Below are 27,945 nucleotides of genomic sequence, written 5' to 3' on the forward strand. Positions count from 1 at the left end.
TGTCATTCTCTTGAGTATAAGTGATTATGTTCTTTAGTGTATGTAGTCCATTGTGATTCAATATCCTCTGTTTCCAAGTTGTTTATTGTTCTCATACGTGCTTCAAGGTTGTTTGAGCTCGAAATACAGGGTTGTCAAGACTCTTTGTATCGATGCGCTTGGGTCTGTCAGAGCGTATGTTCTTGACGAAAAGATGAAGTGTTAACATCTGCCCCAGGGTAGGTTTTACGTATGGATGAGAATGAAGTCTATCTGATTCCTGAAAATATGACCTTCACAATCTGCAGGGGACATCCATGAATACAAGCGCCGGGGATGTACCTTGAAAAAGGTATTAATAACGGAGAGCTGTTGTTCTGAACAAAACTGAACCAGACGATCACCTCTGGTATTTCTCTCACCAAGGCCATATTGTCCAACAATTTCATCCTCTGCACCGAGACCTATCTTAGCATTGAAATCACCAAGAACAAGAGTTACATCCCCTTTCTTTGTCAGGGACATTGCCTCCTCTAGAATGGAATAGAACTCTTTGACTAATTTGTCTTCTTTATCGCCGGTTGGAGCATAACTCTGGATAATATTCATGGGACAATGAGAAGTTTGCAGTTTAAGAAACATGACACGCTCTCCAAAGGGAATGAAATTGATGACAGACTTCACCAGATCAGACGAGAGGAGCATAGCTACTCCATATTGATGTTGAGGATCGTTACCACCAGAGTAATACAGAAGTCCATGATTAGTTTGTTGTGTTCCTGACCCAGGCCATAGAACTTCACTAAGGACTTAAATCTTGATTTCCAAGCATTGCATTTCTGATTCAACGTTTGCAAGTTTCCCAGCCATATATAGACAGCAGATAAGAGCCTCCTTCATATAACATCCTGTAGTGAATGTTGGGTGGGTGTAACCTAGCAAACAGCAGATAACAGCGTCCTTCATACACCATACTGTACTGAATGTTGGGTGGGTATAACCTAGCAAACAGCAGATAACAGCCTCCTTCATATAACATACTGTACTGAATGTTGGGTGGGTGTAACCTAGCAAACAGCAGATAACAGCCTCCTTCATATAACATACTGTACTGAATGTTGGGGTGGGTGTAACCTAGCAAACAGCAGATAAGAGCCTCCTTCATATAACATACTGTACTGAATGTTTGGGTGGGTGTAACCTAGCAAACAGCAGATAAGAGCCTCCTTCATATAACATACTGTAGTGAATGTTGGGTGGGTGTAACCTAGCAAACAGCAGATAACAGCCTCCTTCATATAACATACTGTACTGAATGTTTGGGTGGGTGTAACCTAGGAAAGGAAAGAAAGACAACCTGTGTATTAATATGGTTTTAACAAATTTTCTGATTATTACATTTTTCAAATTTTGTTGTCGAACACAACACATTTCAACTGTCCATATTGGTGGAAGTTGTCAAGTAAGGTGTCAATACTCACCCGCTGCCACTGTATAGTTGGTTTCTGTGTTCCCTCAGCTTCCTGAGCATCGCAGTGCATCTCGACTGTCTCGCCAACCTTGCGCTGGTACAGACTGTCCGGTTCGATAGTGAAGACGGGAGGCTTACGAACGAGCACCTCCATAGGACCGGAAGAGCCTTGCGTTCCTTGAGCATTGTAAGGGGTACATGTGTAACGACCCTGATGGTTCTGGTTCACCTGAGACAGAGGACGACTGCGTTAACGTACAGACATATGTTGGAAAAGTGTAGAGGGAAAAACATTCTAGACACTCTGCTGATAAAACCAGATGAGCTGTGTGATCATGAAGCTTTGCCATAGTATATACAATATATATAAACGTGAATGTTTGTTTGTTTGTTTGTCTCAAATGGACTCAAAAGTTACTATACCAATTTCGCTGACAACTTTACGTTTTTTTCTTATTACTCCTGGGAGGGTTTAAGATGTGGTTGGATCAAAATCTGATGGGTAGTTTTGAAGATTCATTTAATTGCATAAGCCACACCAGGATTGGATTGACTTGATGGACAGATTGTCACTCGGAGATGAGATTCCGGTAAGAAATGCTGTATATAGGAGGCCATGTTTTATAAAGTACCTTCCTTGCTAAGAGGTTCATGACCGTGCCTGTTATTTGGAAATAGCAATCCAACATGCTGTGATCGAGATGTACTCTCGTGTCACAAGACTAACTTTGATAGGTCTGCCCAGTTTGAAGGATGTAGCTGTGTACTAAGTGTGATTTCTTTTTTTTTTTTTTTTTTTTTTACAATTGGCCTTAGGTCACACAGACACAGATAGGCCTTATGGCGATTTATGCCTGTGGCCTCATTTAGTTCTATACCTCTTATCTTTAAATCATTACAAACTGAGTCTAACCATCATCGTCTTGGTCTCCCTCTACTTCTCTTACCCTCCATAACAGAGTACATTATACTCCAAGGCAACCTATCCTCCTCCATTCGTCTCACATGACCCCACCACCAAAGCTGCCACACTGGTTTTCATCCAACTTTCTCTCAATCAATGATCGCACCCTTCCTTCCAAGATGTCGGTAAATACTTTGCCTGGTATACTAATCAATGAGATATCTCGATAGTTGTTGCAATCCTTCCTGTTCCCTCGCTTATAGATAGGTGCAATTACTGCTTTTGTCCAATCTGAAGGTACCTTACCAACACTCCATGCTAATCTTACTACTCTATGAAGCCATTTCATCCCAGCCTTCCCACTATACTTCACCATTTCAGGTCTAATTTCATCTATTCCTGCTACCTTATGACAATGGAGTTTATTTACTATCCTTTCCACTTCCTCAAGCGTAATTTCACCATCATCATTTTCCTCCTCCCCATGAGGTTGGTTGTTCGCGACACCACCAAGAAGATTTCCTTTTACGTTGAGAAGATTTTCAAAATATTCCCTCCACCTCTCCAGTGATTCCCTGGGATCTATTATGAGTTCACCTGAATTACTCAAAACACTGTTCATTTCCTTTTCCCCTCCCTTCCTAAGATTCTTTATTACTTGTCCAGAAAGGTTTCCCTGCTGCTTGACCTAGCCTTTCCAGGTTATTACCAAAATCTTCCCACGACTTCTTTTTGGATTCAACAACTATTTGTTTCGGTCTGTTTCTTTCATCTACGTACAAATCCCTGTCTGCAATGGCCCTTGTTTGTAGCCATTTCTGATAAGCCTTCTTTTTTATCTTTACAAGCTGCTCTCACTTCATCATTCCATAAAGATGTTCACTTTCTCCCATCTTTACACACAGTTGTTCCTAGGCATTCCCTTGCTGTTTCCACTACAGCATCCCTGTATGCCACCCATTCACTTTCTATACCCTGAACCTGCTTACTGTCCACTGTTCGAAACTTCTCACTAATCATATTCATCTACTGTCTAATTCCCTCGTCCTGGATATTTTCTACCCTTATTTCTTTGCAGACTGATTTCACTTTCTCTGTTCTAGGCCTAGAGATACTGAGTTCATTACAGATCAGACAGAGGTCTGTATCATCAAAAATTCCCTGGAAAATCCGTACATTCCTAATAGACTCCCTGAAGTCAAAGTTGGTTAAGATATAGTCTATTATGGATCTGGTACCCCTAGCCTCCCATGTGTAGCGGTGAATAGCCTTATGCTGGAAGAATGTATTCGTAACAGCTAAACCCATACTAGCACAGAAGTCCAGCAAACGCTTACCATTCCCATTAGATTCCATATCTTCCCATATATACCAATCACCCTCTTGTATCCTTCAGTTCTATTTCCAACTCTCGCATTGAAATCGCCCATTAGCACTATCCTATCCTTGCTGTTGACCCTGACCACGATGTCACTCAATGCTTCATAAAACTTGTCAACTTCATCCTCATCTGCACCCTCACATGGTGAATACACTGAGACAATTCTCATCCTAATTCCTCCAACTGCCAAATCTATCAACATCATTCGCTCATTTACGTGCCTAACAGAAACTATGTTGCGTGCGATGGTATTCCTGATGAATAGCCTATCCCTGCACTCTGCCCTTCCCTTTCTAACACCCGTCAAGTACACTTTATAATCTCCTATCTCTTCCTCATTATCTCCCCTTACCCGAATATCACTTGCTCCTAGCACGTCCAGATGCATCCTCTTTGCTGACTCAGCCAGTTCTACCTTCTTTCTTCCGTAAGCCCCATTAATATCGATACTTCCCCATTGAATTCCATTTCATTTACCAAGTTGTTTCCAATCAATCAATCAATCAATCAATCAATCAATCAATCAATCAATCAATCAATCAATCCTGATCTGCATTTAGGGCAGTCACCCAGGTGGCAGATTCCCTATCTGTTGTTTTCCTAGCCTTTTCTCAAATGATCGCAAAGAAATTGGAAATTCATTGAACATCTCCCTTGGTAAGTTGTTCCAATCCCTAACTCCCCTTCCTACAAACCAATATTTGCCCCAATTTGTCCTCTTGAATTCCAACTTTATCTTCATATTGTGATCTTTCCTACTTTTAAAGACACCACTCAAACTGATTCGTCTACTGATGTCCTCCCACGCCATCCCTCCACTGACAGCTCAGAACATACCACTCAGTGTAGCAGCTCGTCTCCTTTGTCCCAAGTCTTCCCAGTCCAAACTTTGCAACATTTTTGTAATGCTACTCTTTTTTCTGAAATCACCCAGAACAAATCGAGCTGCTTTTGTTTGAATTTTTTTCCAGTTCCTGAATCAAGTAATACTGGTGAGGATCCCATACAAGGAATCCCTCGCCTGTCAAATGGGAGTGGGACTCTGTTACTCCCATAGGTATGAGGCTTGCTTAAAATGTTTTGAGCTCGGTGAATTCATGAAGCAAGATGCCAGCCTACTTACACATAATCCAAGTGAGGATCTTTCCCCTAACAGGTTAGGGACCATGGTGGATTGTATAGACCTAGGCACCCGAGCACAAGGAGGGCCACGACTCGGAATATGTCCGAGATGCCCACTCCCGTTCCATAGCAATTGGTATCCCGACTCTCAGGACCACACACTGGGCCACTCAGCCGTTACCCTAGGTTCACGAAGTAGGACGTGACTACAGTAAACCACACCATATATATGTCGAAAATGGCAAAGAAGTCCGGTGAATGTCCTAGCATAGCTCTCAACCAAACTTGATACACATACTGTAGGGGCAATAAACCCCAAGCACACGTAAAGGAATGGGATTGAATGTAAAAACAATCAATCTTAGCGTTAGTGGCTGTGACCCTCTCAGTCCCATTTGGAATAGGTGCTAGAAGGAGTGTCGAAAATGACCGAGATTATGAATAAACGTTGCAGAGTACGACACCCCTATGGGTAGAGGTGTAAAGGAATAGCAAACAACCAATATTAATGTTAGAATCCTTATTTCCCAGCTCAACTCTGTGCCGGTCCCAAGCCCGGCAAAATGGTGAGTCCCAGTGGAGGTGCCTCTGAAAAATACTGGGAAACACTCTATATGCAACCAGCAAATCCTACCCCGTATGGGGATGGGTGAAGGTGAATGCCCGGCGCCTTAAAATGCGGCCTTCTTGGCTAAGGTATGGTAACCCTAACAGAAGGTTTCTTGGTCCTCCAGGATCAGCGTTGGGTGTGGGGTTAACAGCCCCACCCCGGAAAAAAAGAAATTTTTACGAATCTTCAACAAACAGAAGCCAGACGGATTGAATATAGATGACCCTGCAAGGATAAATGGCTAAGGATCTAAGGGGAGATAGAGTCAGAGGATGGAGGACGAAAGCAGAGGAAGAAGAATCCTGCATTACTGAGATGAATGCTGGAAAACTTGTTGTCATTTAAGTCCAAGTTTTTTGTTCCCATCGCCTTGGGGTAAGAAAACAATACAAAAAATGAGATTATGGATGTGTGACTTACTATGGGACGGGATGACGTGTAAGGATAATGGAAAATAAATTATATTAATGTCGAATCCATTGTTTATTTGTTGCTGAGATGTATTGTGATGCTCTAGATGGGATGGAAAGTAAATAGTCGAAAATGACCTCGATTAGTGTTGCAATCATGTACACTGTAGGCGACTTTGTGCTTCCACAAGAACAAAGCCTTACTCGAAAATGAAATAACGTAAAACTCGAAATCAAACACATATAAATAACTCTAAAACTCCATAACAGATGGTAAAATATCATTCATCATCTCAATAAGGAATTCTACAAAAAAATAAAACACTTGACACATAATTCGGTTCTGACAGCAGCATCCGGTCCTAGTTTATGTCACTCCTATCACTTTCTGGACTTCATTTGGGGTTACCATTTAAAGTTCTACAGAATAAGGCCATTAGAAATTTGTTAGGAGCACCATATTTAACACCAACTAAAGTTCTCTATGATCAGACTAGCATACTGTGTTTGGAATTAGAGATTAAGTACAGTGCTACTGTTTATATTTTCAAAATGTGAACGATAAAATACATAACAATCTTACCATACAATATAATAGAGATATACATCAACATGGCATATAAAGTAATTGGAAAAGCCTGAAGAATTATTTCTTTAAAATATACAACAAACTATCTCATGAAATAAAATATATTTCAACAATTAATAAGTTTAAACTTAATTTAAGGAAATTATTCTTTCAGTCCTACGTGGTCTAAAATAAAAAACATATCTGTAAATTACTGCATTAAAACGTATAAACATTGTTATTAGTTAGGCTATAATTTATTGTCTTATTGTAGTTTATTGTAGTACTTCCATTGTAACTAACTGATACCATACATTTTGAATATGTTGGAATTTTTTACTTTTTGATTGTAATGCATATGTCCAACGTATACACCCTTTCCCCCCCTGGGCCACAAGATTGTTTCTGTGCGTCACACCAGACTACAATATAAGTCTCTTAATGACGTTTTGTGACTTATATTTGATTCACTTTAAATAAAATCATGCAATTGGAGAATTCCATAGGCTTAGTCTATGTCATTCAGCAAATAAACCCTAACTAGCACGATCGTGCAGGTGGGTTTTCACAAGAATCGTGAAGAAAATATTTTTTTACTACTTTTCCTGAAATCTAGGCTCAAAATTATATACAGTGAAATAAGAAACAAATTCAAAATTCAAAGAAAAAATCTCAGTGTGGAAAGGTAGAGTGAGCAATGCTCGTTGGGGCCTTTCATGAATAAATAAATAAAATAAATAAATAATCTTTTCCATCCACTGATTAAGAACCTATATCAATTGACAAAAAAGGGAATTATTAAGGAAAGGGTCTAAATATAATTGTTTAATTTTCCTAATAAAAAATTCATTACAACCACAGCAGAAACAGAACAGGTTGTTTCAACAGACAAACAAGAAGAAATAATACATCAAATGAATTTTAAAATGCATAATTTTCACAAACTTCAAGGATGTTGATGTTCTTCCCGAAAAATAAACAAACAGAGTGTTGCGAGACCATAACTCGCAACGTGCCCTTCCGCATAAGACAGGAATGAACAACAACTGAAACCCTAGATTAATTCCTTTCGATGACACTGATTGATCATAGACACTGTTTATTTGTCCTTTTCACATTCTTCATCCGAGCTAAGTATCTAATATTGAAGAGACTTTGAAGACTTCTTCTTATTATTATTATTCATCTTCTTTGTTTGCCTCATGACTGAGGCATCATGACTATCATAATATTCAGCCCTCTAGCCGATGACCCATACTCCGCCATTCTTCCCAATCTAAAGCTTTCAGTGTGGTTGCTCTAAGAGAACTTTGTAGGGGGCCATTCACCATGTCAATCCATCGTGTTGGTACTCGTCCTCGTTGTCTGGTTCCCTGGACTTTGTCCTCAACAGTCAGCTTTTGAAGACTACCATCTTGGCGCATTATATGTCCAAAGTAGCGTATAGTCCGCTGTGGGACCTTACACGATAGACAAACTTTTATCTGAAATTGGTTCAGGATTGATGTGTTCATGCGATGAGCTGTTCAAGGAATCCTTAACATTTTCCTCCAGCACCACATTTCAAATCTTTCTATCCGTTCACGATCATGTTTCAGGATGGTCCACGTCTCTGCGCCATACAAGAACACTGAGAAGACTAGAGATTCAACGAGCTTCTTTTTGGTATTGATGGTGATGTTATTATCTTTCCAGATCTTCCGCAGACGGATCATTGCTACCTTTGCTATTTCAATTCTTCACTTTATTTCATCTTTGGAACAACCAGAATTGGATAGTAAGGAGCCTAGATATACATACTGATGTACAGCTTCACACCGTCCAATCTGTTTGATATGTGGACTGTTGTTGTTCTTACGATCAACAATCATGACTTTGGTTTTCTGTCGATTTGGGCGTAATCCAATTTCTAGGCTTGCTTCCTCTACTCTCTTGATCAGTTCTGTCAACTCCTCTTCAGATGATGCTATCAAGGTGGTGTCATCAGCAAATCTCAAGTTGTTGATCTTGCATCCCCCAATGGAAAACCCTTTGTCCCAGCCATCTAATGCAGTTCTCATTGCATATCCACCATAGATATTGAAAAGTAACGGTGACAGGATACATCCCTGGCGAACTCCAGCCCTTGTACGAAACTGCTGAGACTGTTTGTTTTGAATCTTCACAGTGGCTGTATTTTCCTTATACAAGGACTTGAGGAGATCAATCAAATGGAGTGGCAAACCCATGTCATCCCAAATTTTCCAAAGATGGTTCCATTTGACAGTGTCGAAGGCCTTTTGGTAGTCAATAAAGCACAGATATACCGGAACATTGAATTCTCTAGCCTTTTCTATGATTTGTTTTAGGCTTAAGATCTGTTCTCGAGTGCCTTTTCCTTTCATGAATCCAGCCTGGACTTCAGGAATTTGATACTCCAGAAATGCCCGGAGTCTCTTGTGCAGGATATGAAGCACAACTTTACTGGCATGTGAAATCAAAGCAATTAAGCGATACTTTCCACATTTTTTCCTCGATGCTTTCTTGTGGATTGGGACAAAGATTGTGTGTGTCCATTCCTCGGGCCATCTTCTAGAATTACATATTGCTTGGCAGATTTTCAACAGCATTTCAATTCCAGCATCGTTTGTAGCTTTCAAGACTTCTGCACTTATTCCATCAGGTCCACACGCTTTTCCAGTTCTCAGCATTTTCAAAGCCATTCCTACTTCATCTCGGAGGATGTCAGGTTCAGGATCTGATTGCTTGTCTATCTTCACTTGGTCTTGTGCATTGCATTGTTCACTGTACAGATCCTGGCAGTACAATCTCCATGTTTCCAGAACATTCTCTATATCCACAACATCATTCCCCTTTGAGTTCTGTATATTCCTGGAATATGGCTTGCAATCTCGAGTGATTATTCTAATTTTGTTAAAAAGATCCTTACTGTGATTATGATTTACATGGTCTTCAATCTCAAAACAAATGTTAGTAACCCGCGAAGACTGGCGCATGGGTGTTTTCCACGTCATTCTCGATATTAGTGAACTTATGCTTGTGTTGCTCAATATGTTGCCCTATGGATGAAAAGCGATTATATTTAGTGGCATTGATATGTTTGTTGTAGCGAATAGAAAAACATCTGTGGGTGCGTCCGATGTAGCTGGATTCACAATCGTTGCATTTTATGCAGTACACTCCTGATATTATCAGTTGTTAATCTTTGAAAGTTAGAAACTTCATTTGGTTCCGTATTGAACTGGGATTACAGTCAAATGAAAATGTTAAAGGTCCACTTTTCAATACCATGAATGTTTATTGAAGTGAATATATATCACATAACATTTAGAGAAGGTTGGTACTAGTTTCCACGCTCATTGCACGTCATCATCAGCCAACAAATCAACTGAGCAAAATGAAACTTATCGAATAGCAATATACACTGACTGACAGAGCAAATGCAACACCAAGAAGGAGTGGTTCGAAAGGGATGAAAGTTGGGGAAAAAACAGAGACGGCACGGACGAATAATTTATGTTTATTTCAAACCGATATGCAGGTTACACAATGCGCACGGCATCGACTCAGTAGGATGTAGGACCACCGCGAGCGACGATGCACGCAGAAACACGTCGAGGTACAGAGTCAATAAGAGTGCGGATGGTGTCCTGACGGATGGTTCTCCATTCTCTGTCAACCATTTGCCACAGTTGGTCGTCCGTACGAGGCTGAGGCAGAGTTTGCAAACGGCGTCCAATGAGATCCCACACGTGTTCGATTGGTGAGAGATCCGGAGAGTACGCTGGCCACGGAAGCATCTGTACACCTCGTAGAGCCTGTTGGGAGATGCGAGCAGTGTGTGGGCGGGCATTATCCTGCTGAAACAGAGCATTGGGCAGCCTCTGAAGGTACGGGAGTGCCACCGGCCGCAGCACATGCTGCACGTAGCGGTGGGCATTTAACATGCCTTGAATACGCACTAGAGGTGACGTGGAATCATACGCAATAGCGCCCCAAACCATGATGCCGCGTTGTCTAGTGGTAGGGCGCTCCACAGTTACTGCCGGATTTGACCTTTCTCCACGCCGACGCCACACTCGTCTGCGGTGACTATCACTGACAGAACAGAAGCGTGACTCATCGGAGAACACGACGTTCCGCCATTCCCTCATCCAAGTCGCTCTAGCCTGGCACCATGCCAGGCGTGCACGTCTATGCTGTGGAGTCAATGGTAGTCTTCTGAGCGGACGCCGGGAGTGCAGGCCATCTTCAACCAATCGACGGGAAATTGTTCTGGTCGATATTGAAACAGCCAGGGTGTCTTGCACATGCTGAAGAATGGTGGTTGACGTGGCGTGCGGGGCTGCCACCGCTTGGCGGCGGATGCGCCGATCCTCGCGTGCTGACGTCACTCGGGCTGTGCCTGGACCCCTCGCACGTGCCACATGTCCCTGCGCCAACCATCTTCGCCACAGGCGCTGCACCGTGGACACATCCCTATGGATATCGGCTGCGATTTGACGAAGCGACCAACCTGCCCTTCTCAGCCCGATCACCATACCCCTCGTAAAGTCGTCTGTCTGCTGGAAATGCCTCCGTTGACGGCGGCCTGGCATTCTTAGCTATACACGTGTCCTGTGGCACACGACAACATGTTCTACAATGACTGTCGGCTGAGAAATCATGGTACGAAGTGGGCCATTCGCCAACGCCGTGTCCCATTTATCGTTCGCTACGTGCGCAGCACAGCGGCGCATTTCACATCATGAGCATACCTCAGTGACATCAGTCTACCCTGCAATTGGCATAACGTTCTGACCACTCCTTCTTGGTGTTGCATTTGCTCTGTCAGTCAGTGTATAACACATGATAGCACCTACAAGACAAATGTTAAACTATGACTAGTTGAAATATAAAACACATGACAGTAAATACAAGGATTAATGTTGAAAGCTAAATTGTCAAAAGTTAAAACAATGAAAGCAAAACAGAGAAGGTAACAATAGTTAGGGTATGATACACGAGAAAGTAGTCCAGCTTGAGGTTTGTAGAACATGAGGTGTATCTATATACAACATTTAAATGCACCTACTAAGGCAAATTTTAAATGTAACATTAATATGAGGGCATGGTGCTTATAACCATCTAAAACATATGACAGCACATATAACGTCACTGTTAGATTATAATCAGTTGAAATGATGTGGTGTGTCTGACTGTAAAACATAACATTTTTGAGAACGTATCCCAGTTCTTGAGTCTTGATAAACAAGAGAATATTCCAGCTTGAGGTGCATAAATCATAAGGTGACATATGTTATCAGTGGGAAGAATAATCTTGTTCTTTTAAGTTGCCGTAATTAACAGGCTTAATTCGGGTGGTTTCGAAGCCAAAAATGTGGTCGTGTGAAGATCATAATTTGAATTAACGTCACGATTCCCAGTTCAGTATGGAAACATGGAGACCTGATGAAAAGAATGTACGCCAAATTAGGCGTGATATAAATGTACATAGCCAAAAGAAATATAAGGGAGAGGAGGCGAACTCACCTTGAGCAGCGTGATGGCATAGATGTTGAAAGGGGAGGAGCTGGGCTAATGAAGAGAGCAATAATGGAGGCCGAGAAGTGGAAGGGAAGGGAGAGTGAGGGGAGGGGAAGGGGAAAAAGGAGGAGCTAAAGCTGAGGAGTAGGGCTATGGTGGGGCAGAGGGATGAGGTAGTGGGGGTAAGTGACGGGGATGTGGATTGCACATGGCTTGAAAGATAGCGCTAGTGTTTGGAAATCTGATATTTTTAAACAAGTTAATTAACCCTCTTGGAGCCAAGAGCCGATCTGGTCGGCCGCTCCCCATCAGCTGGAAGAGGCCAGAGCTCCACCTCCACTCTACTACTGCAAAGTGCCAGGCCGTTTTCAGTGGAAATACATGTATTTTAAAATTTGCGTATATCTACCGGTGTATAGCAAATACCGGCTTGAAATTTTCTACATATCGACTACGCAGAATAAGAAACTGGTTTGGAGTGATATAAAGAGTCAAAGACGTTTTATTGTTGATTTATAGTTGTCGATAACGTTTAATTTTAGGAAGAGAAAAATATTTTCACATTTTCTCTCTCAATATCTACTTTGAAAAAATAATTCACGATACAAAAGAATATACATAATTATGTATAATGTATTTCTAAATACAATTCTATAGAATAACTAATTTGAACGAGAAAAATAAAAACGTAAAAAATAAAAATTCAATCATATGTCACTAATAAAAACAAGACAATTTTCTTACCGACAAAATTCGCGTGTATGTATCGAGTTTGGCAAATACTGGCAACAAATTTTCTACATGCGGACAACACAGTATTAAAATAATTCTGAATTATTAAATAAGTCGAAAATAGTTGTTGATATTATAGTTTTTGTTTTCAGAAAAAATAGTTTCTTGTTTTCGGTTGTAGTACATATTAGAAAAATAATTTTACAATACAACAGAATTTACAAAATTAAGAAATATATGGCACTAAAGCCATGATTTGCTTTGACCTACTAAGCGACCGCTGCTCAGTTCAGTACCTGCAGTTTACGAGGTGAATCATGGTCAGTGAGACGGATCCTCTCAGTAATTATTCTAGGTTTTCCAGACCGGGGTCGCCCTCTCACCCTCATCCTCAATTGCAATCACTTAGGGTCACTTAGATTGAGTGAACCTCGAACCAACCCTCAGGACCAGGCGAAAATTCTTGACCTGGGCGGGAATCGAACCCATGACCTCTGGGTGAGAGGCAGGCACGCTACACTTGGCCCGTGGAGACCGGCATTTAGGTAAGGATAAAGGACTATATGTGACTATAAGGTTTAGCAGAGAGTAAGTGAAAAGTAAACTAATGTATGATATGGGCGGAGAATCAGACGGTGGGGCATGTTTAGGTCCAAGAAGTTCCTTGAAGGAGACAGGAGGTTGAGGAATGTTGTCGGTTTCATTGGGACAAATTCCCATAAAATGTTCTCCAGAGACATCATCATCATATTCGTTATCACTAGTTTTATCTACCACCATATTCAGAGTAGCTTCAGTGCTGTTAGACACAATTAAACGTCTCTTCTTTTGCTGCGGTGATTCCGCGGACGTGTCCTGTATAATTTCGTCGCTACTCTCTGAAGTAAATTCCCTATCGCTATCCGATAAATCATCCACGTTAACTTCGCACTGTTCCAAACACTACATTAATTTATTGTCATCAATACCTGCTGAAAAATATCACGTGAACAACATGTCATTTTCCTGTCACAAATCCACTCACTGCAAGGAGCAATCTCTTACTGACCGGTTAGCGGTATTGTATTTGTAAACACAGGAAACGACTCTTGTGAAAGGTATAACACCCTCTTAAAACTGCCAAAGCAAGGCCAGGCACACAATAACGTGTAGCCCCTTTACTAGAGGTTGTAACAAAAGTATGCACGTCACTATAGGTTGCCTCAAAATTATGTATATCACAGAACTTTAAGCCGGCCGATGTAATCGGCTCTAGCAACTTCCGACTGGATCGTTAAAGGCCGACCAGATCGGCTCTGGCAATTTAAAGGGAGGGTGCTCGCACTACCGCCTGGCACCAAGAGAGTTAAGAAATCGAAAAGGATATTAGGCTTATCAGAGATCTCATTTAAGTTGAAGTTAGGATTAAAGTATTCATCAAAATGGATAAAACAATTTTCAATTATGTTCATGAGAGGCCCTTTATTGGCCATTTGAAGGATCTCTAAATCGTGTTCAATGTCGGTAAACTTGTTGTTGGAGTCAGAGATGTGTTGACCTATTGCTGAAAACCTATTGTATCTTATAGCGTTGTTCTTGATTTATAAATTTCATTTTTGTTCCGTACTGATAGCCACCAAATATCATAGAAAGAAAGAAAGGTTCCACCTAATCAATACGCGACAGACAGCCAGGCAGCATACATGTCAACCACTCCACAACAACATTTATCAACACCAACATCATAAGAAAGGAAAGAGCCACCAACAATTACGACCTTGTCATTCAAATTGAACAATTTCCAGAACATCAGCCAAGTCAAACAAGTCACGAAAACAAAATTAGAAGATAAAGTGGTTGAGTTTTACACAAAGTGTAGCGGCTAAGGCTTATGCAAATTCAGACTTTTAACTCGCATGTTCAGTCTTTTTTAAAACAACATAAGAATGTGTTGTCACTTGTTAATTTAAACTACAAACAGACATTTGCGTCTAAGCATACCTTGCAATGTTTTAAACACTTTAATGTGTTTATATGTTTGTATAATGGGCGAATTTCACATTATTTCAATGTAATATGTAACGCAAAACAATGCAAGATTTATTGTTATCAACTGTTTTAGACTTTCAAAAGAGCATTTAAGCACGTTCAACCATGTTAGCTAATATTTTAATGTAGGTAAGCAATATATTTTATTGAGCCATCAGCAGACTGGTGTATTTTACTGCTAATTTACTGCTGTAATATTCACAAATATCAACAAAGATCGCCTCATATATGACTAAACATTTATACGAATGGAACTTGTTTTAACTGAATAGGCAAAAGCCTATGGTAAATTATTCTTACATTATGCATTAGAAAGAAAAGACGAATCCATTTTATTATAATTACATTTGTATATTGGGTCTTTATATTATGTAATAAGAGTACTTAACTTGTCATAATTTTAGCTATATTGTAACATTGGAACTCTTAACTAAAGTGTAATCAGCATAATGTTGTTAAATTTCAGAATATGTCATAAAGCTTTTAGGAATGAGGCATAATACAAAATGCAAACATAGGATTCTAATGTAGCTGAGGATGACCTTGTAAGAGGTCGAAACCGGTCCAATTATACATGTGATATTCCATCATACATGTGATAATAAATAAGTATTGATTAGGTGGAACCTTTCTTTCTTTCCATGATATCCTATAGCGTTGATGTGCTCTGAATATCTAGTGGTGAAACTGCATCCTGTTTGTCTGACGTATGAGGAATTGCAGTCATTGCATTTGAATCTGTAGATTCCGGACTTTAACAAATTATTGGACATGTTAACTGATGGGGAATTGTGCAGAATATCAGAGTTCCTGTTATTTGTTCTGAAGGAAATTTTTACGTTATGTTTTCTGAAGAGATTGCTGATTTTGTAGACATCTTTGTTGAAAGTAAAGGTGGAAGAAGTGGCATCTTTAGATTTTTGTTTAGTAAGTGTGGTCTTAGGTTGGTGTCTGAACTTGTTGATAATCTGTTCTATAAAGGGTTTATTGTAACAGTTAAAACTGTCGATTGCACGAATAGTATTGAGTTCATTGTTCAAGTCTTTCTTTGACATGAGTATTGTGAAGGCACGGTGGACTAGACTATGATAGGTAGCACGTTTGTGTGCTTGGGGATGTTGGAGTCTTGACGAATGGTAGTTGCAGTTTGTGTGGGTTTCCTGTAGATTTTGTAAGATAAAGAGGGGTGTCTATGAAGGGTCAAATCTAGAAAATTGAATAACCTGTTTCTTTCAGACTCAAGTGTAAATTTAATGTGGGGATCGATGCTGTTAAGATCATGAAGGGTAGAGGGGGCGTTTTTAATCTTGTTCATGTATTGCGGTAATTTCTTCTTAACCTCAATTCTGATCTCGTCGTGTAAATCATGAAGAACTTTATTTAGAGCATTTTCGGTTTCAGCAATGATGGTTGTGAGGTTATGAAAGGTTGATGTGTTTTCCCAATTGTGTTTGGGTCCTTTGCTCAATATATTGGTCTCTCTTTCATCAAAGTTTTTGTCTGTTAAATTCATTATGGGTAGGTGGAAGGTATGTTCGTTTTCTTTGTTGTGTTTTATTTGTCTTGTTTGTTTTGGATTTGTGACCGAGTGCATTTAGCTTAGATCACACTGTGAATTATCTTGATTTATCCATCACTAAAAGTGAAGACTACTTGACGTACAAAATCTATTGAAAACGTACACAACCCTCCAATACTATAAAAGTAGATTCCACTTACCCTAATACACACAAAAAGGATGTATAATACAGTATGATATTCCCCTGTCTCAAGAAGAATTAAATAAAGAACTAAACGTAATTCACGAAATAGCGGAACACAAGGGATACAATAGAAACAATATCATTCACAAAATAAAACATCAACCGAAATCCAAATTAAGTAGAAACAACAAACCTAAGAAAGACTACATACTGCTTCCACATCCACCCCACAACTAATATTTTCAAAAGACACAATCTAGGAATAGCTTACAGAACCACACGTAATAATGCTTCCATTTTACATACCACTAAATCTGTCAATGAAAACAACAAATACTGACACTCAGGAGCTACATCGGATGCACCCGCAGATGTTTTTCTATTCGCTACAACAAACATATCAATGCCACTAAATATAATCGCTTTTCATCCATGGGGCAACATATTGAGGAACACAAACATAAGTTCACTAATATCGAGAATGACGTGGAAATATAATGGAAGATTTTTATATCAACATGGACTGATACGCTTATCCCCACCTCAACTTAAAACAAACATTCTCTTGAACACAGCCATTCCCACTCTAAAAGACTTACTCCAGTCCACCCCTCCTCACCACCTCTCAATCTGAACACTACGACAGCCACACGACGTAGCACACTCCCGACTATACTCCAGCCCACACTCTATAGCACACAAACCATTTAGCAGGCACTCTCTATCAGTTATTCTAATTCCTACTGCCTTTTTCTTTCTCAGATTTTTGAATTTACCTGAGCGTAAATACAAGTATGAAGAGGGGAGCTCAATCAACATAATTTCTTTAATTTCAATACGTCATACATAGCATAATATGCCTCAACAAGGATCGTGAAAACGAGCATGTATCAGCAACAACATAGACTAAGAATGATCATAGTACCTGTTAAACAAGCTACAGAACCTCAATCTACTGAATGCAACACTCCCCGCAAAATTCAAAAACAACAATGCACCTTGTTTCTGTCTATACAACGGTTGGACACAATGATGGCATACTGCATAGATATTTGAACTTGATACCAAAACCCCAGTGACCCTTTATTCTCTAAGAGCTATACCCTATTTTTAACCTAAGCAATACAATTTTTGGAATAGTGGCATTCATGGGACTCCAACATGCCACAGCCCTTCATTGTACCATATGTATATATCTTGTTTGACATAATGTTGGCAACAGCATAGATATTTGGATGGGACTCCAACAAATCAAAGCCTTATAATTGTGCCATATGTATATATCTTGACATTAGTGTTATATCAGAATAAGGCATTCATGTTTAAGTAGTTTTTAGTAATGTTTTATCATGTAAAATTGCTATTAAGCAAGTTCACCAACAGCTGATGATGACCTATTTGTGTGTCAAAACTGGTACTGTTTTAATGTAAATAATTCTAAACATTTTGTAAATTAAAGTATTGATTAGGTGGAAAACTCATCCTTCATACTTGTGTGCTTAAATTATCAATACGGACAATGAAGTTGATGTATCTGGATGTTTACAAATGGAGAAATGTGTGCAAAAAAGACACAAGAGACAGTGATACTTACCAGGTATATGCATTTCCTTTCCTATTTCATCGCACAACACTTACATCTTCATTACTCATGTCAGAAAGCATCGGATGTTTCTTAATGCACTCTATGAACAGTTCAGTCGCAACTGAACACGGGACAACGCTGCATACAGCAAAGTGAAAATGGTTCACTGCAATCCTGCCATGTAGGCGGGAGAGTGATGCTCCGGTGTGAGTGGATTTGTATCCCGCTGTACTCATAATAGTTCACAACGAGATTGCTCCTGCGTCCCACGTTGGTGTGTGCAGACCTTTATGTGGAAAAATGGTGTTCATTATTTCTAACTGACTGAAGAGAACAAAGTCAGTAAGTTTCCTTCCGTTACTATTGCAAGTTTCCTCCCCATTTGTTCCTATATTGTTTAGAATTTTGCGATTTCTTACTCTGGCATTAAAATCTCCCAGTAAAAGTATCATATCTTGCTTATTAATTTTGTTAATTACTTTCTGTAAATTGTTGTAGAAACTATCATCGCAGTGGCCTGGATGCTGGTTTTATGGCGTCAATTACCAATGTCCGTTGTAGTGGATAGTCACGTGGTGCGCTCTGCATGCTGTTTAAATTCCCTCAGTATAGCTGTCCTTCGGATTACGTTGACCGTGCCTCAATTTATTTCTTAGTGTGTCAGGACATCATTTCATTATTTTAAATAAATGTGTGGATTATCCTCTGTAAAGATTATAAAATGCGACTCTAGCTTCTGATAATACATGTCTAGCTCGTGCTATTTTAGGCCCTGACATAACCTGCAAATGTCTAATGCTTCTCCCCGTTTGTAATCTTACAACAAATGATGTATTTACATAGTATGTTTCCCAATCATCTCATTCATACAGGGAAAAAAGACCACGTTGGTGAAAATGAAATACTGGAAGCTTTAGTGAATAGACAGTAATCATGATGACGAAACTGATGATGATGAAAATCAGAATTTGGATCTTGGTTCTCAAATCAACGAAGATGATATTACTCCTGCTTTGTCCAAAGATAATGAGAATGATAGTGATGATGACAGCCAAGTTGAGGGTTCTGATATAAATTCACGTGAGGTGAGGCAAAGATAATAACTGGCCACACACCAGATGGCAATTCTGGAGAAAAAGTGAAAAGTGTGTATAATTGTATTCTTTATTCCATTTCATTAAGAATGTTTGGTGTGTTTGCAACTTATTTTTATTTTTCTTGACCTTGGTCTCTCCCATACCACATGTAGTATCTCAGCATTCCTTTGTTACAGATTTGAACGGTTTGACATACGTGAGCCCATTTTGCAGGACACTTCAGCGCTGAGAGAAAACTGGAAAATTAATGACTAAGAAAAAGTATGTGAGGTATCTTGAAATCACAGGGAGCGTCTAAGACTGACACTGCAAGAAATTAATGTTTACATATTAGCTTCAGCCTGATGTCGTGCCTTCATTAACCTAGGATGTTTCTGCTATCGCTGATAGAATCTCTAGATACAGGTATTCCGTCATTAGAAATAACCTGAATGATAATAGTATCTCTGAAGAGCAAAGAAAGGCTGATCAATTCTGGAAAGTTAGGCCCATTATCGATAGAGTTCTGAAAGCCTGTTTGAATCTTCCACGAGAACCTGATGTCGCAATTGATGAACAGATTATCTCATTCACTGCAGTTTGTCCAGTTAAACAATTCATAAGGGGTAAACCAAACCCTGAAGGGTTGAAAATTTTTGTATTGGTGTCTCCTTGAGGCTTAGTGTTGAATTTTGAAGTTTACCAGGTCAGAAGTACTTTTCCTGAATCATCTGGACTACGTATTGGTGGTTCGGCTGTTCTACTATTGTGCGAAACTGGAACCATAATGAAATCCAGAATTCCAGCATCCGTTCGCTTGACAGATGATGAGGTGCTCAGCAGATTAGGATGTGGAACATCTGATCAATTTGTTCGCCAGGACAACAAGTTATGCGTTGTAAAGTGGTATGTTCAGAAACATATGCTGATGGCCTCAAGCAAACTGAGTGTACTTCCACAGGACAGTTGCAGAAGTTTGTCAAAGAAGGAAAAGTAGTAACCTCAGGTTTCTAGTCCTAAAATTGTCAGCAAGTATAATTTCAGCATGGGTGGAACTGACTTAATTAACAGGATTATCAGTTACTACAGAATGAGCACAAGGAGCAGAAAATGGACAGTTAGGACAACTTTTCACTTCGTTGACTTAGCCATCGCAAATAGCTGGGCGCAATACCGTCTTGATCGAATGAGTCTAGGTGAAGAAGGGAAAAAAGAAAAACAACATGTAGTTCAAGATAGCGATAGCAAAGATCATGTGGAGGAAGGGAGAACAGACAGGTGCGCAGCGTGTGAAAAACAACTGCTTTGCTGAGTTCCAGATGAAAACTGCTTGAATTCATATGTTTAAATTTCAAAGATGTTGAAAATGTAATACTATTTCACTTAATGATGTGTCATGCATTTTTTTTATGAATAGAGTAGGATAAGAAAACTGTTTAAGTTCACTGGCAGAATCTAGGCTTATAAACCGAATGTCCAGTATAATGGACACAGTTTTCCTAGACTGTGAGAAGTCGCAAAATGAAAATTACATCAGAGTGTCAGTTATGGACATATTTTAAGCATAATTTGTGATTTTTGCAAAACCTCTTGGGAGGTTATTGAAATAATTCTTTCATTCAAGAAAATGTTGATCTTAGTCTTTTATGTATCCCCGCTCTTGTTTGACCCCACTATAGAATTGTAGGTAATTTACCGTTTCTTTTGAGCCTTGTAGTTTACATTTGGTTCAGAGATTGAAGCAATCGAGATGTACTTTTTTGAGAGAACGTCGTCTCGTTGATTGTCTTTGTGTGCTACTCCCTGTAGCACACTTAAATATATTCTTTCATTATCCTTATCATTGCAAGAACAGCATCATATCAAAGTGGCTTCTTTAGTCGTTCTGCTCGGTTGTGGAATGAACTCCCACCGCAGATAAAAGAACTACCTGCAGAAAATTTCTGTAAAGACGTAAAACGGATGTATATATAACGAAACCCTCTGTACAAAACATAATTTATCTACTGTGAGAATGTTCAGTATGAGTGGGAGGTTGGATGAAAGTTATGGGGTCCCGAGTGATTGAGACGGTAAATGTGTATGAGTGAGCCGGCCTAGCTAAAATATATGTGGGGTTTCTAGAGAGAGAGAGAGAGAGAGAGAGACTCTGTGTGTGTGTGTGTGTGTGTGTGTGTGTGTGTGTGTGTGTGTGTGTGTGTGTGTGTGTGTGTGTGTGTGTGTGTGTGTGTGTGTGTGTGTGTGTGTGTGTGTGTGTGTGTGTGTGTGTGTGTGTGTGTGTGTGTGTGTGTGTGTGTGTGTGTGTGTGTGTGTGTGTGTGTGTGTGTGTGTGTGTGTGTGTGTGTGTGTGTGTGTGTGTGTGTGTGTGTGTGTGTGTGTGTGTGTGTGTGTGTGTGTGTGTGTGTGTGTGTGTGTGTGTGTGTGTGTGTGTGTGTGTGTGTGTGTGTGTGTGTGTGTGTGTGTGTGTGTGTGTGTGTGTGTGTGTGTGTGTGTGTGTGTGTGTGTGTGTGTGTGTGTGTGTGTGTGTGTGTGTGTGTGTGTGTGTGTGTGTGTCGTCATGACTTGAATGTTGAACAGGTCTTGTGAGTATTACTGTATGTAAATATGCCTATGTAAATATTTTAACTGTATATAAGAACATCATGTAGAATGTAATTGTATATTTGTATATTATAATTTTAAGTGGTGATGGAGGCACTTTTGTGTATATGGGGCTATGCCCTTTCTCCATTCACCATCCCTAAATTGTAACTACAATTAGTGGAAAATAAATAATAATAATAATAATAATAATAATAATAATAATAATAATAATAATAATAATAATAACCTTTTCTTTGCCATGTTCGTCATATGCGTCCGGATTCTTTTCCTTTTGTAATGCTTGGAAGCAATCAAATGTCCTTCCAATGGGTTGCTAGCCTGAAGGAAGTAAGACCATTGGTGGAGCTGCCACCTTTCAGCTAATGGACTAGCTGAAATTACAGCATTTACTCCGTAACTGATGAAATGGTTATACTGCCGTAACTCAGTCAACAGAATCTCGTCTATGGAAATGGGTTTGTTCATCCCGGGAAGGTGAGGTTGGCATTCCGGAAGGAGAGGTTATGCAGTACAATAATGAAAAGGTTCTTCATGCTAGAGATAAAATACATATAAAATATATAGAATTTCATAATTTTAAAATATTCACTGTATAAAAAAATTTTAATCTTCAAAGAATATGCATGACTTCTTTATAATAACCATAGTAACTGTCACTAATCCTTCACAGCCCCATAATATTCATATTTTCCGAGAAACTACTATAAAATTCAGAACAAACATAATACAGAGCTCCTCATATAAAGTTGCAGGAAGCAAAATGGAAGGAGGAATATTACGTTGTCGCAAGAGCAGGCGAGGCCTGGACACTAGAGCAGGCAGTTGACAAACCCAGAGAGGAGGAGACTGTAATCCTCTCTGCACAAGCTAGGAGGCCTGTCGAAACAAGACTGAAAGCATACCCGAACAGGCAATCACCGCGAACGACCGGATAAGTATCGGATAATAGGCTGAACATCAGAGTGGTCTGCTATAACTGTAATTGCCAGGGAGTGTAGAGTGCAAAAAGTCCTCCTACCTGCCAACATTGTCAGCATACAGAGAAGGATTGCCAAAAGAAAAGGGAAAAAACCAAATAGAATCCCCGAGAGATTAAAGTGTGTGCAATTGTCAGATGTTACAACTATAATAAAACAGGTCATTGTCAGTGTGAGTGTAGGGCAGAGAAAAAACAATTAAGGGAGAGGAAGTGTTCCAGGCGTAATGCCCAGAGGAAGTCAGTCTCAGACTTTCATACTGAAACCTGTGGCATATGCCTCTTTCAAAGAAATGTTTACTGTATGGTGTAAAATATTATTGTAGAATATTTTATTTGCATTCCCTTTATCTACCTAATTAACTAAGAGATTACAAATTATTATTATTATTATTATTATTGTTCAGTGATATTTGGTACTGTTCCGGAAATTTTGTGACGAGGACTTTTGGAACAGGATGTGTTGGCCCCTGTTGATTGTAGACGCATCTCTTTACTAATTCTAGAAGATGGAAAGTTCACAATTAGGGTTTGCCAACGTTCTGGAATATTGTGAAAACATCACGACTTTATAAAGAGTTTTGATTGGTGAATCTGGGTGGTGACAGGAAAGCTCCTGTGCTCTGATTGGTCACTTCATGATCACATCGAGGCCAGCCTTGCCTTCTTAAGAGAGTGAGGCAAGATTTCGTGGTGTTTCGTTCTCTCGTCAGTCCAGCAATCAAACGCACGTCGGCAGATCCTCGCTCCCGGGATGGGCTATCTTGGGGCGAGCACTGTTGGTTTCATTTCCACCTTAATTTACATTTAATGTTTGCTTGTATTTTCACATAGGAGTTCACCCTACTCGCCCAGAATCACCACTCAATTACTCAGATGCCTTAGAAAGCGCGTTAACTTTCATTTAATACTGTATTTGTAACCTGTGGTTCCTCTCAGCCTCAAAACTGTATTGTAGAAGTTATCCTTAGTTAACCTCTTGACCTAAAAGCAAAGCTCTTGGCAAACTACAACTAATTTGTATTCTGGAAATACTGAGACTGGATTGTTTGGAAAGATGAATTTTGTTCCAAATTTCTTTGTAATGTTTATTTTGGAAAATAATATCTTGAATCAAGGGATCACCGTTAATTTTCCTGAAAACCCGCAACCTTCGTATCCCAATGGCCCTGGTAGGTTTCCCGGACCCGCTCAACATTCCTTTCTTATAGTCGTCACGTTGCCCAACCTGATGTGTATTTGTTTGTATTGGCGCAGGTCATCTGATGTTTCATTTAGTGCTAAGGTTTTAAAGTGCCGTGTAATTTGATTTTTTCCCCTTTTCTTAACTGTGTGTCGTGTAACCACTGGAAACCGGTTACACATACAAACATGAAGGAAAGGAGCAGCCCACTCGCCGGCCTGAGGGGCCAAGTTTTAAATGATATGAGGACCGCCAGCGAGTTCCAGGAAATAAAATAAAGAATGGAACCCAGAGAGAGAGAGAGAGAGAGAGAGAGAGCTGTCGCGAAGCTCTACGCAGCATAATAATAATAAGTCAACGAGCAGGAGCAGTCGCGTAGCTCTCCACACCATGGTAATAATGCTAATAAGCAGTCACTGAATGAGCAGGAGCAGTCGCGTAGCTCTCCACACCATGGTAATAATGCTAATAAGCAGTCACTGAATGAGCAGGAGCAGTCGCGTAGCTCTCCACACCATGGTAATAATGCTAATAAGCAGTCACTGAATGAGCAGGAGCAGTCGCGTAGCTCTCCACACCATGGTAATAATGCTAATAAGCAGTCACTGAATGAGCAGGAGCAGTCGCGTAGCTCTCCACACCATGGTAATACTGCTAATAAGCAGTCACTGAATGAGCAGGAGCAGTCGCGTAGCTCTCCACACCATGGTAATAATGCTAATAAGCAGTCACTGAATGAGCAGGAGCAGTCCCGTAGCTCTCCACACCATGGTAATACTGCTAATAAGCAGTGAGTCAACGAGTGGGAGCAGTCCCGTAGCTCTCCACACCATGGTAATACTGCTAATAAGCAGTCACTGAATGAGCAGGAGCAGTCGCGTAGCTCTCCACACCATGGTAATACTGCTAATAAGCAGTCACTGAATGAGCAGGAGCAGTCGCGCAGCTCTCCACACCATGGTAATACTGCTAATAAGCAGTGAGTCAACGAGTGGGAGCAGTCCCGTAGCTCTCCACACCATGGTAATAATGCTAATAAGCAGTGAGTCAACGAGTGGGAGCAGTCGCGTAGCTCTCCACACCATGGTAATACTGCTAATAAGCAGTCACTGAATGAGCAGGAGCAGTCGCGTAGCTCTCCACACCATGGTAATACTGCTAATAAGCAGTAACTGAATGAGCAGGAGCAGTCGCATAGCTCTCCACACCATGGTAATACTGCTAATAAGCAGTCACTGAATGAGCAGGAGCAGTCGCGCAGCTCTCCACACCATGGTAATACTGCTAATAAGCAGTGAGTCAACGAGTGGCAGCAGTCGCGTAGCTCTCCACACCATGGTAATACTGCTAATAAGCAGTCACTGAATGAGCAGGAGCAGTCGCGTAGCTCTCCACACCATGGTAATACTGCTAATAAGCAGTAACTGAATGAGCAGGAGCAGTCGCATAGCTCTCCACACCATGGTAATACTGCTAATAAGCAGTCACTGAATGAGCAGGAGCAGTCGCGTAGCTCTCCACACCATGGTAATAATGCTAATAAGCAGTGAGTCAACGAGTGGCAGCAGTCGCGTAGCTCTCCACACCATGGTAATACTGCTAATAAGCAGTCACTGAATGAGCAGGAGCAGTCGCGTAGCTCTCCACACCATGGTAATAATGCTAATAAGCAGTGAGTCAACGAGTGGGAGCAGTCCCGTAGCTCTCCACACCATGGTAATAATGCTAATAAGCAGTGAGTCAACGAGTGGGAGCAGTCCCGTAGCTCTCCACACCATGGTAATACTGCTAATAAGCAGTGAGTCAACGAGTGGGAGCAGTCCCGTAGCTCTCCACACCATGGTAATACTGCTAATAAGCAGTGAGTCAACGAGTGGGAGCAGTCGCGTAGCTCTCCACACCATGGTAATAATGCTAATAAGCAGTCACTGAATGAGCAGGAGCAGTCGCGTAGCTCTCCACACCATGGTAATACTGCTAATAAGCAGTCACTGAATGAGCAGGAGCAGTCGCGTAGCTCTCCACACCATGGTAATACTGCTAATAAGCAGTCACTGAATGAGCAGGAGCAGTCGTGTAGCTCTCCACACCATGGTAATACTGCTAATAAGCAGTCACTGAATGAGCAGGAGCAGTCCCGTAGCTCTCCACACCATGGTAATACTGCTAATAAGCAGTCACTGAATGAGCAGGAGCAGTCGCGTAGCTCTCCACACCATGGTAATAATGCTAATAAGCAGTGAGTCAACGAGTGGGAGCAGTCCCGTAGCTCTCCACACCATGGTAATAATGCTAATAAGCAGTGAGTCAACGAGTGGGAGCAGTCGCGTAGCTCTCCACACCATGGTAATAATGCTAATAAGCAGTCACTGAATGAGCAGGAGCAGTCCCGTAGCTCTCCACACCATGGTAATACTGCTAATAAGCAGTCACTGAATGAGCAGGAGCAGTCGCGTAGCTCTCCACACCATGGTAATAATGCTAATAAGCAGTCACTGAATGAGCAGGAGCAGTCCCGTAGCTCTCCACACCATGGTAATACTGCTAATAAGCAGTATGTCAACGAGTGGGAGCAGTCCCGTAGCTCTCCACACCATGGTAATAATGCTAATAAGCAGTCACTGAATGAGCAGGAGCAGTCCCGTAGCTCTCCACACCTTGGTAATAATGCTAATAAGCAGTCACTGAATGAGCAGGAGCAGTCGCGTAGCTCTCCACACCATGGTAATACTGCTAATAAGCAGTCGTTCAACGAGTGGGAGCAGTCGCGTAGCTCTCCACACCATGGTGATAATGCTAATAAGCACTCAGTCAACGAGCAGGAGCAGTTGCGTAGCTCTCCACACCATGGTAATAATGCTAATAAGCAGTCACTGAATGAGCAGGAGCAGTCCCGTAGCTCTCCATACCATGGTAATACTGCTAATAAGCAGTCACTGAATGAGCAGGAGCAGTCGCGTAGCTCTCCACACCATGGTAATAATGCTAATAAGCAGTATGTCAACGAGTGGGAGCAGTCGTGTAGCTCTCCACACCATGGTAATACTGCTAATAAGCAGTCAGTGAATGAGCAGGAGCAGTCGCGTAGCTCTCCACACCATGGTAATAATGCTAATAAGCAGTATGTCAACGAGTGGGAGCAGTCGTGTAGCTCTCCACACCATGGTAATAATGCTAATAAGCAGTTGGTCAACGAGCAGGAGCAGTCGCGTAGCTCTCCACACCATGGTAATACTGCTAATAAGCAGTGAGTCAACGAGTGGGAGCAGTCGCGCAGCTCTCCACACCATGGTAATACTGCTAATAAGCAGTCACTGAATGAGCAGGAGCAGTCGCGTAGCTCTCCACACCATGGTAATACTGCTAATAAGCAGTCACTGAATGAGCAGGAGCAGTCGCGTAGCTCTCCACACCATGGTAATAATGCTAATAAGCAGTCGGTCAACGAGCAGGAGCAGTCGCGTAGCTCTCCACACCATGGTAATAATGCTAATAAGCAGTCGGTCAACGAGCAGGAGCAGTCGCGTAGCTCTCCACACCATGGTAATACTGCTAATAAGCAGTCACTGAATGAGCAGGAGCAGTCGCGTAGCTCTCCACACCATGGTAATACTGCTAATAAGCAGTCACTGAATGAGCAGGAGCAGTCGCGTAGCTCTCCACACCATGGTAATACTGCTAATAAGCAGTCACTGAATGAGTAGGAGCAGTCGCGTAGCTCTCCACACCATGGTAATACTGCTAATAAGCAGTGAGTCAACGAGTGGGAGCAGTCGCGCAGCTCTCCACACCATGGTAATACTGCTAATAAGCAGTCACTGAATGAGCAGGAGCAGTCGCGTAGCTCTCCACACCATGGTAATACTGCTAATAAGCAGTATGTCAACGAGTGGGAGCAGTCGTGTAGCTCTCCACACCATGGTAATAATGCTAATAAGCAGTCGGTCAACGAGCAGGAGCAGTCGCGTAGCTCTCCACACCATGGTAATAATGCTAATAAGCAGTCGGTCAACGAGCAGGAGCAGTCGCGTAGCTCTCCACACCATGGTAATACTGCTAATAAGCAGTCACTGAATGAGCAGGAGCA

The 27,945-nt window shown here is 41.0% G+C and overlaps 1 protein-coding gene across 9 annotated transcripts in view; it reads right to left on the reverse strand.

Moving 5' to 3' along the window:
* Positions 1 to 27,945, reverse strand: part of LOC136881194 (protein turtle) — an 850,346-nt gene that overhangs the window by 216,533 nt on the left and 605,868 nt on the right. For all 9 annotated transcript variants that reach the window (XM_067153896.2, XM_067153892.2, XM_067153894.2 and 6 more), the window contains exon 10: positions 1,461 to 1,679. In XM_067153896.2, the coding sequence (XP_067009997.2) occupies positions 1,461 to 1,679 (219 nt within the window). The remainder of the gene's footprint in view (positions 1 to 1,460; positions 1,680 to 27,945) is intronic.

This window comes from Anabrus simplex, chromosome 9 (genome assembly GCF_040414725.1).
Source record: "Anabrus simplex isolate iqAnaSimp1 chromosome 9, ASM4041472v1, whole genome shotgun sequence".
NCBI lineage: Eukaryota > Metazoa > Arthropoda > Insecta > Orthoptera > Tettigoniidae > Anabrus > Anabrus simplex.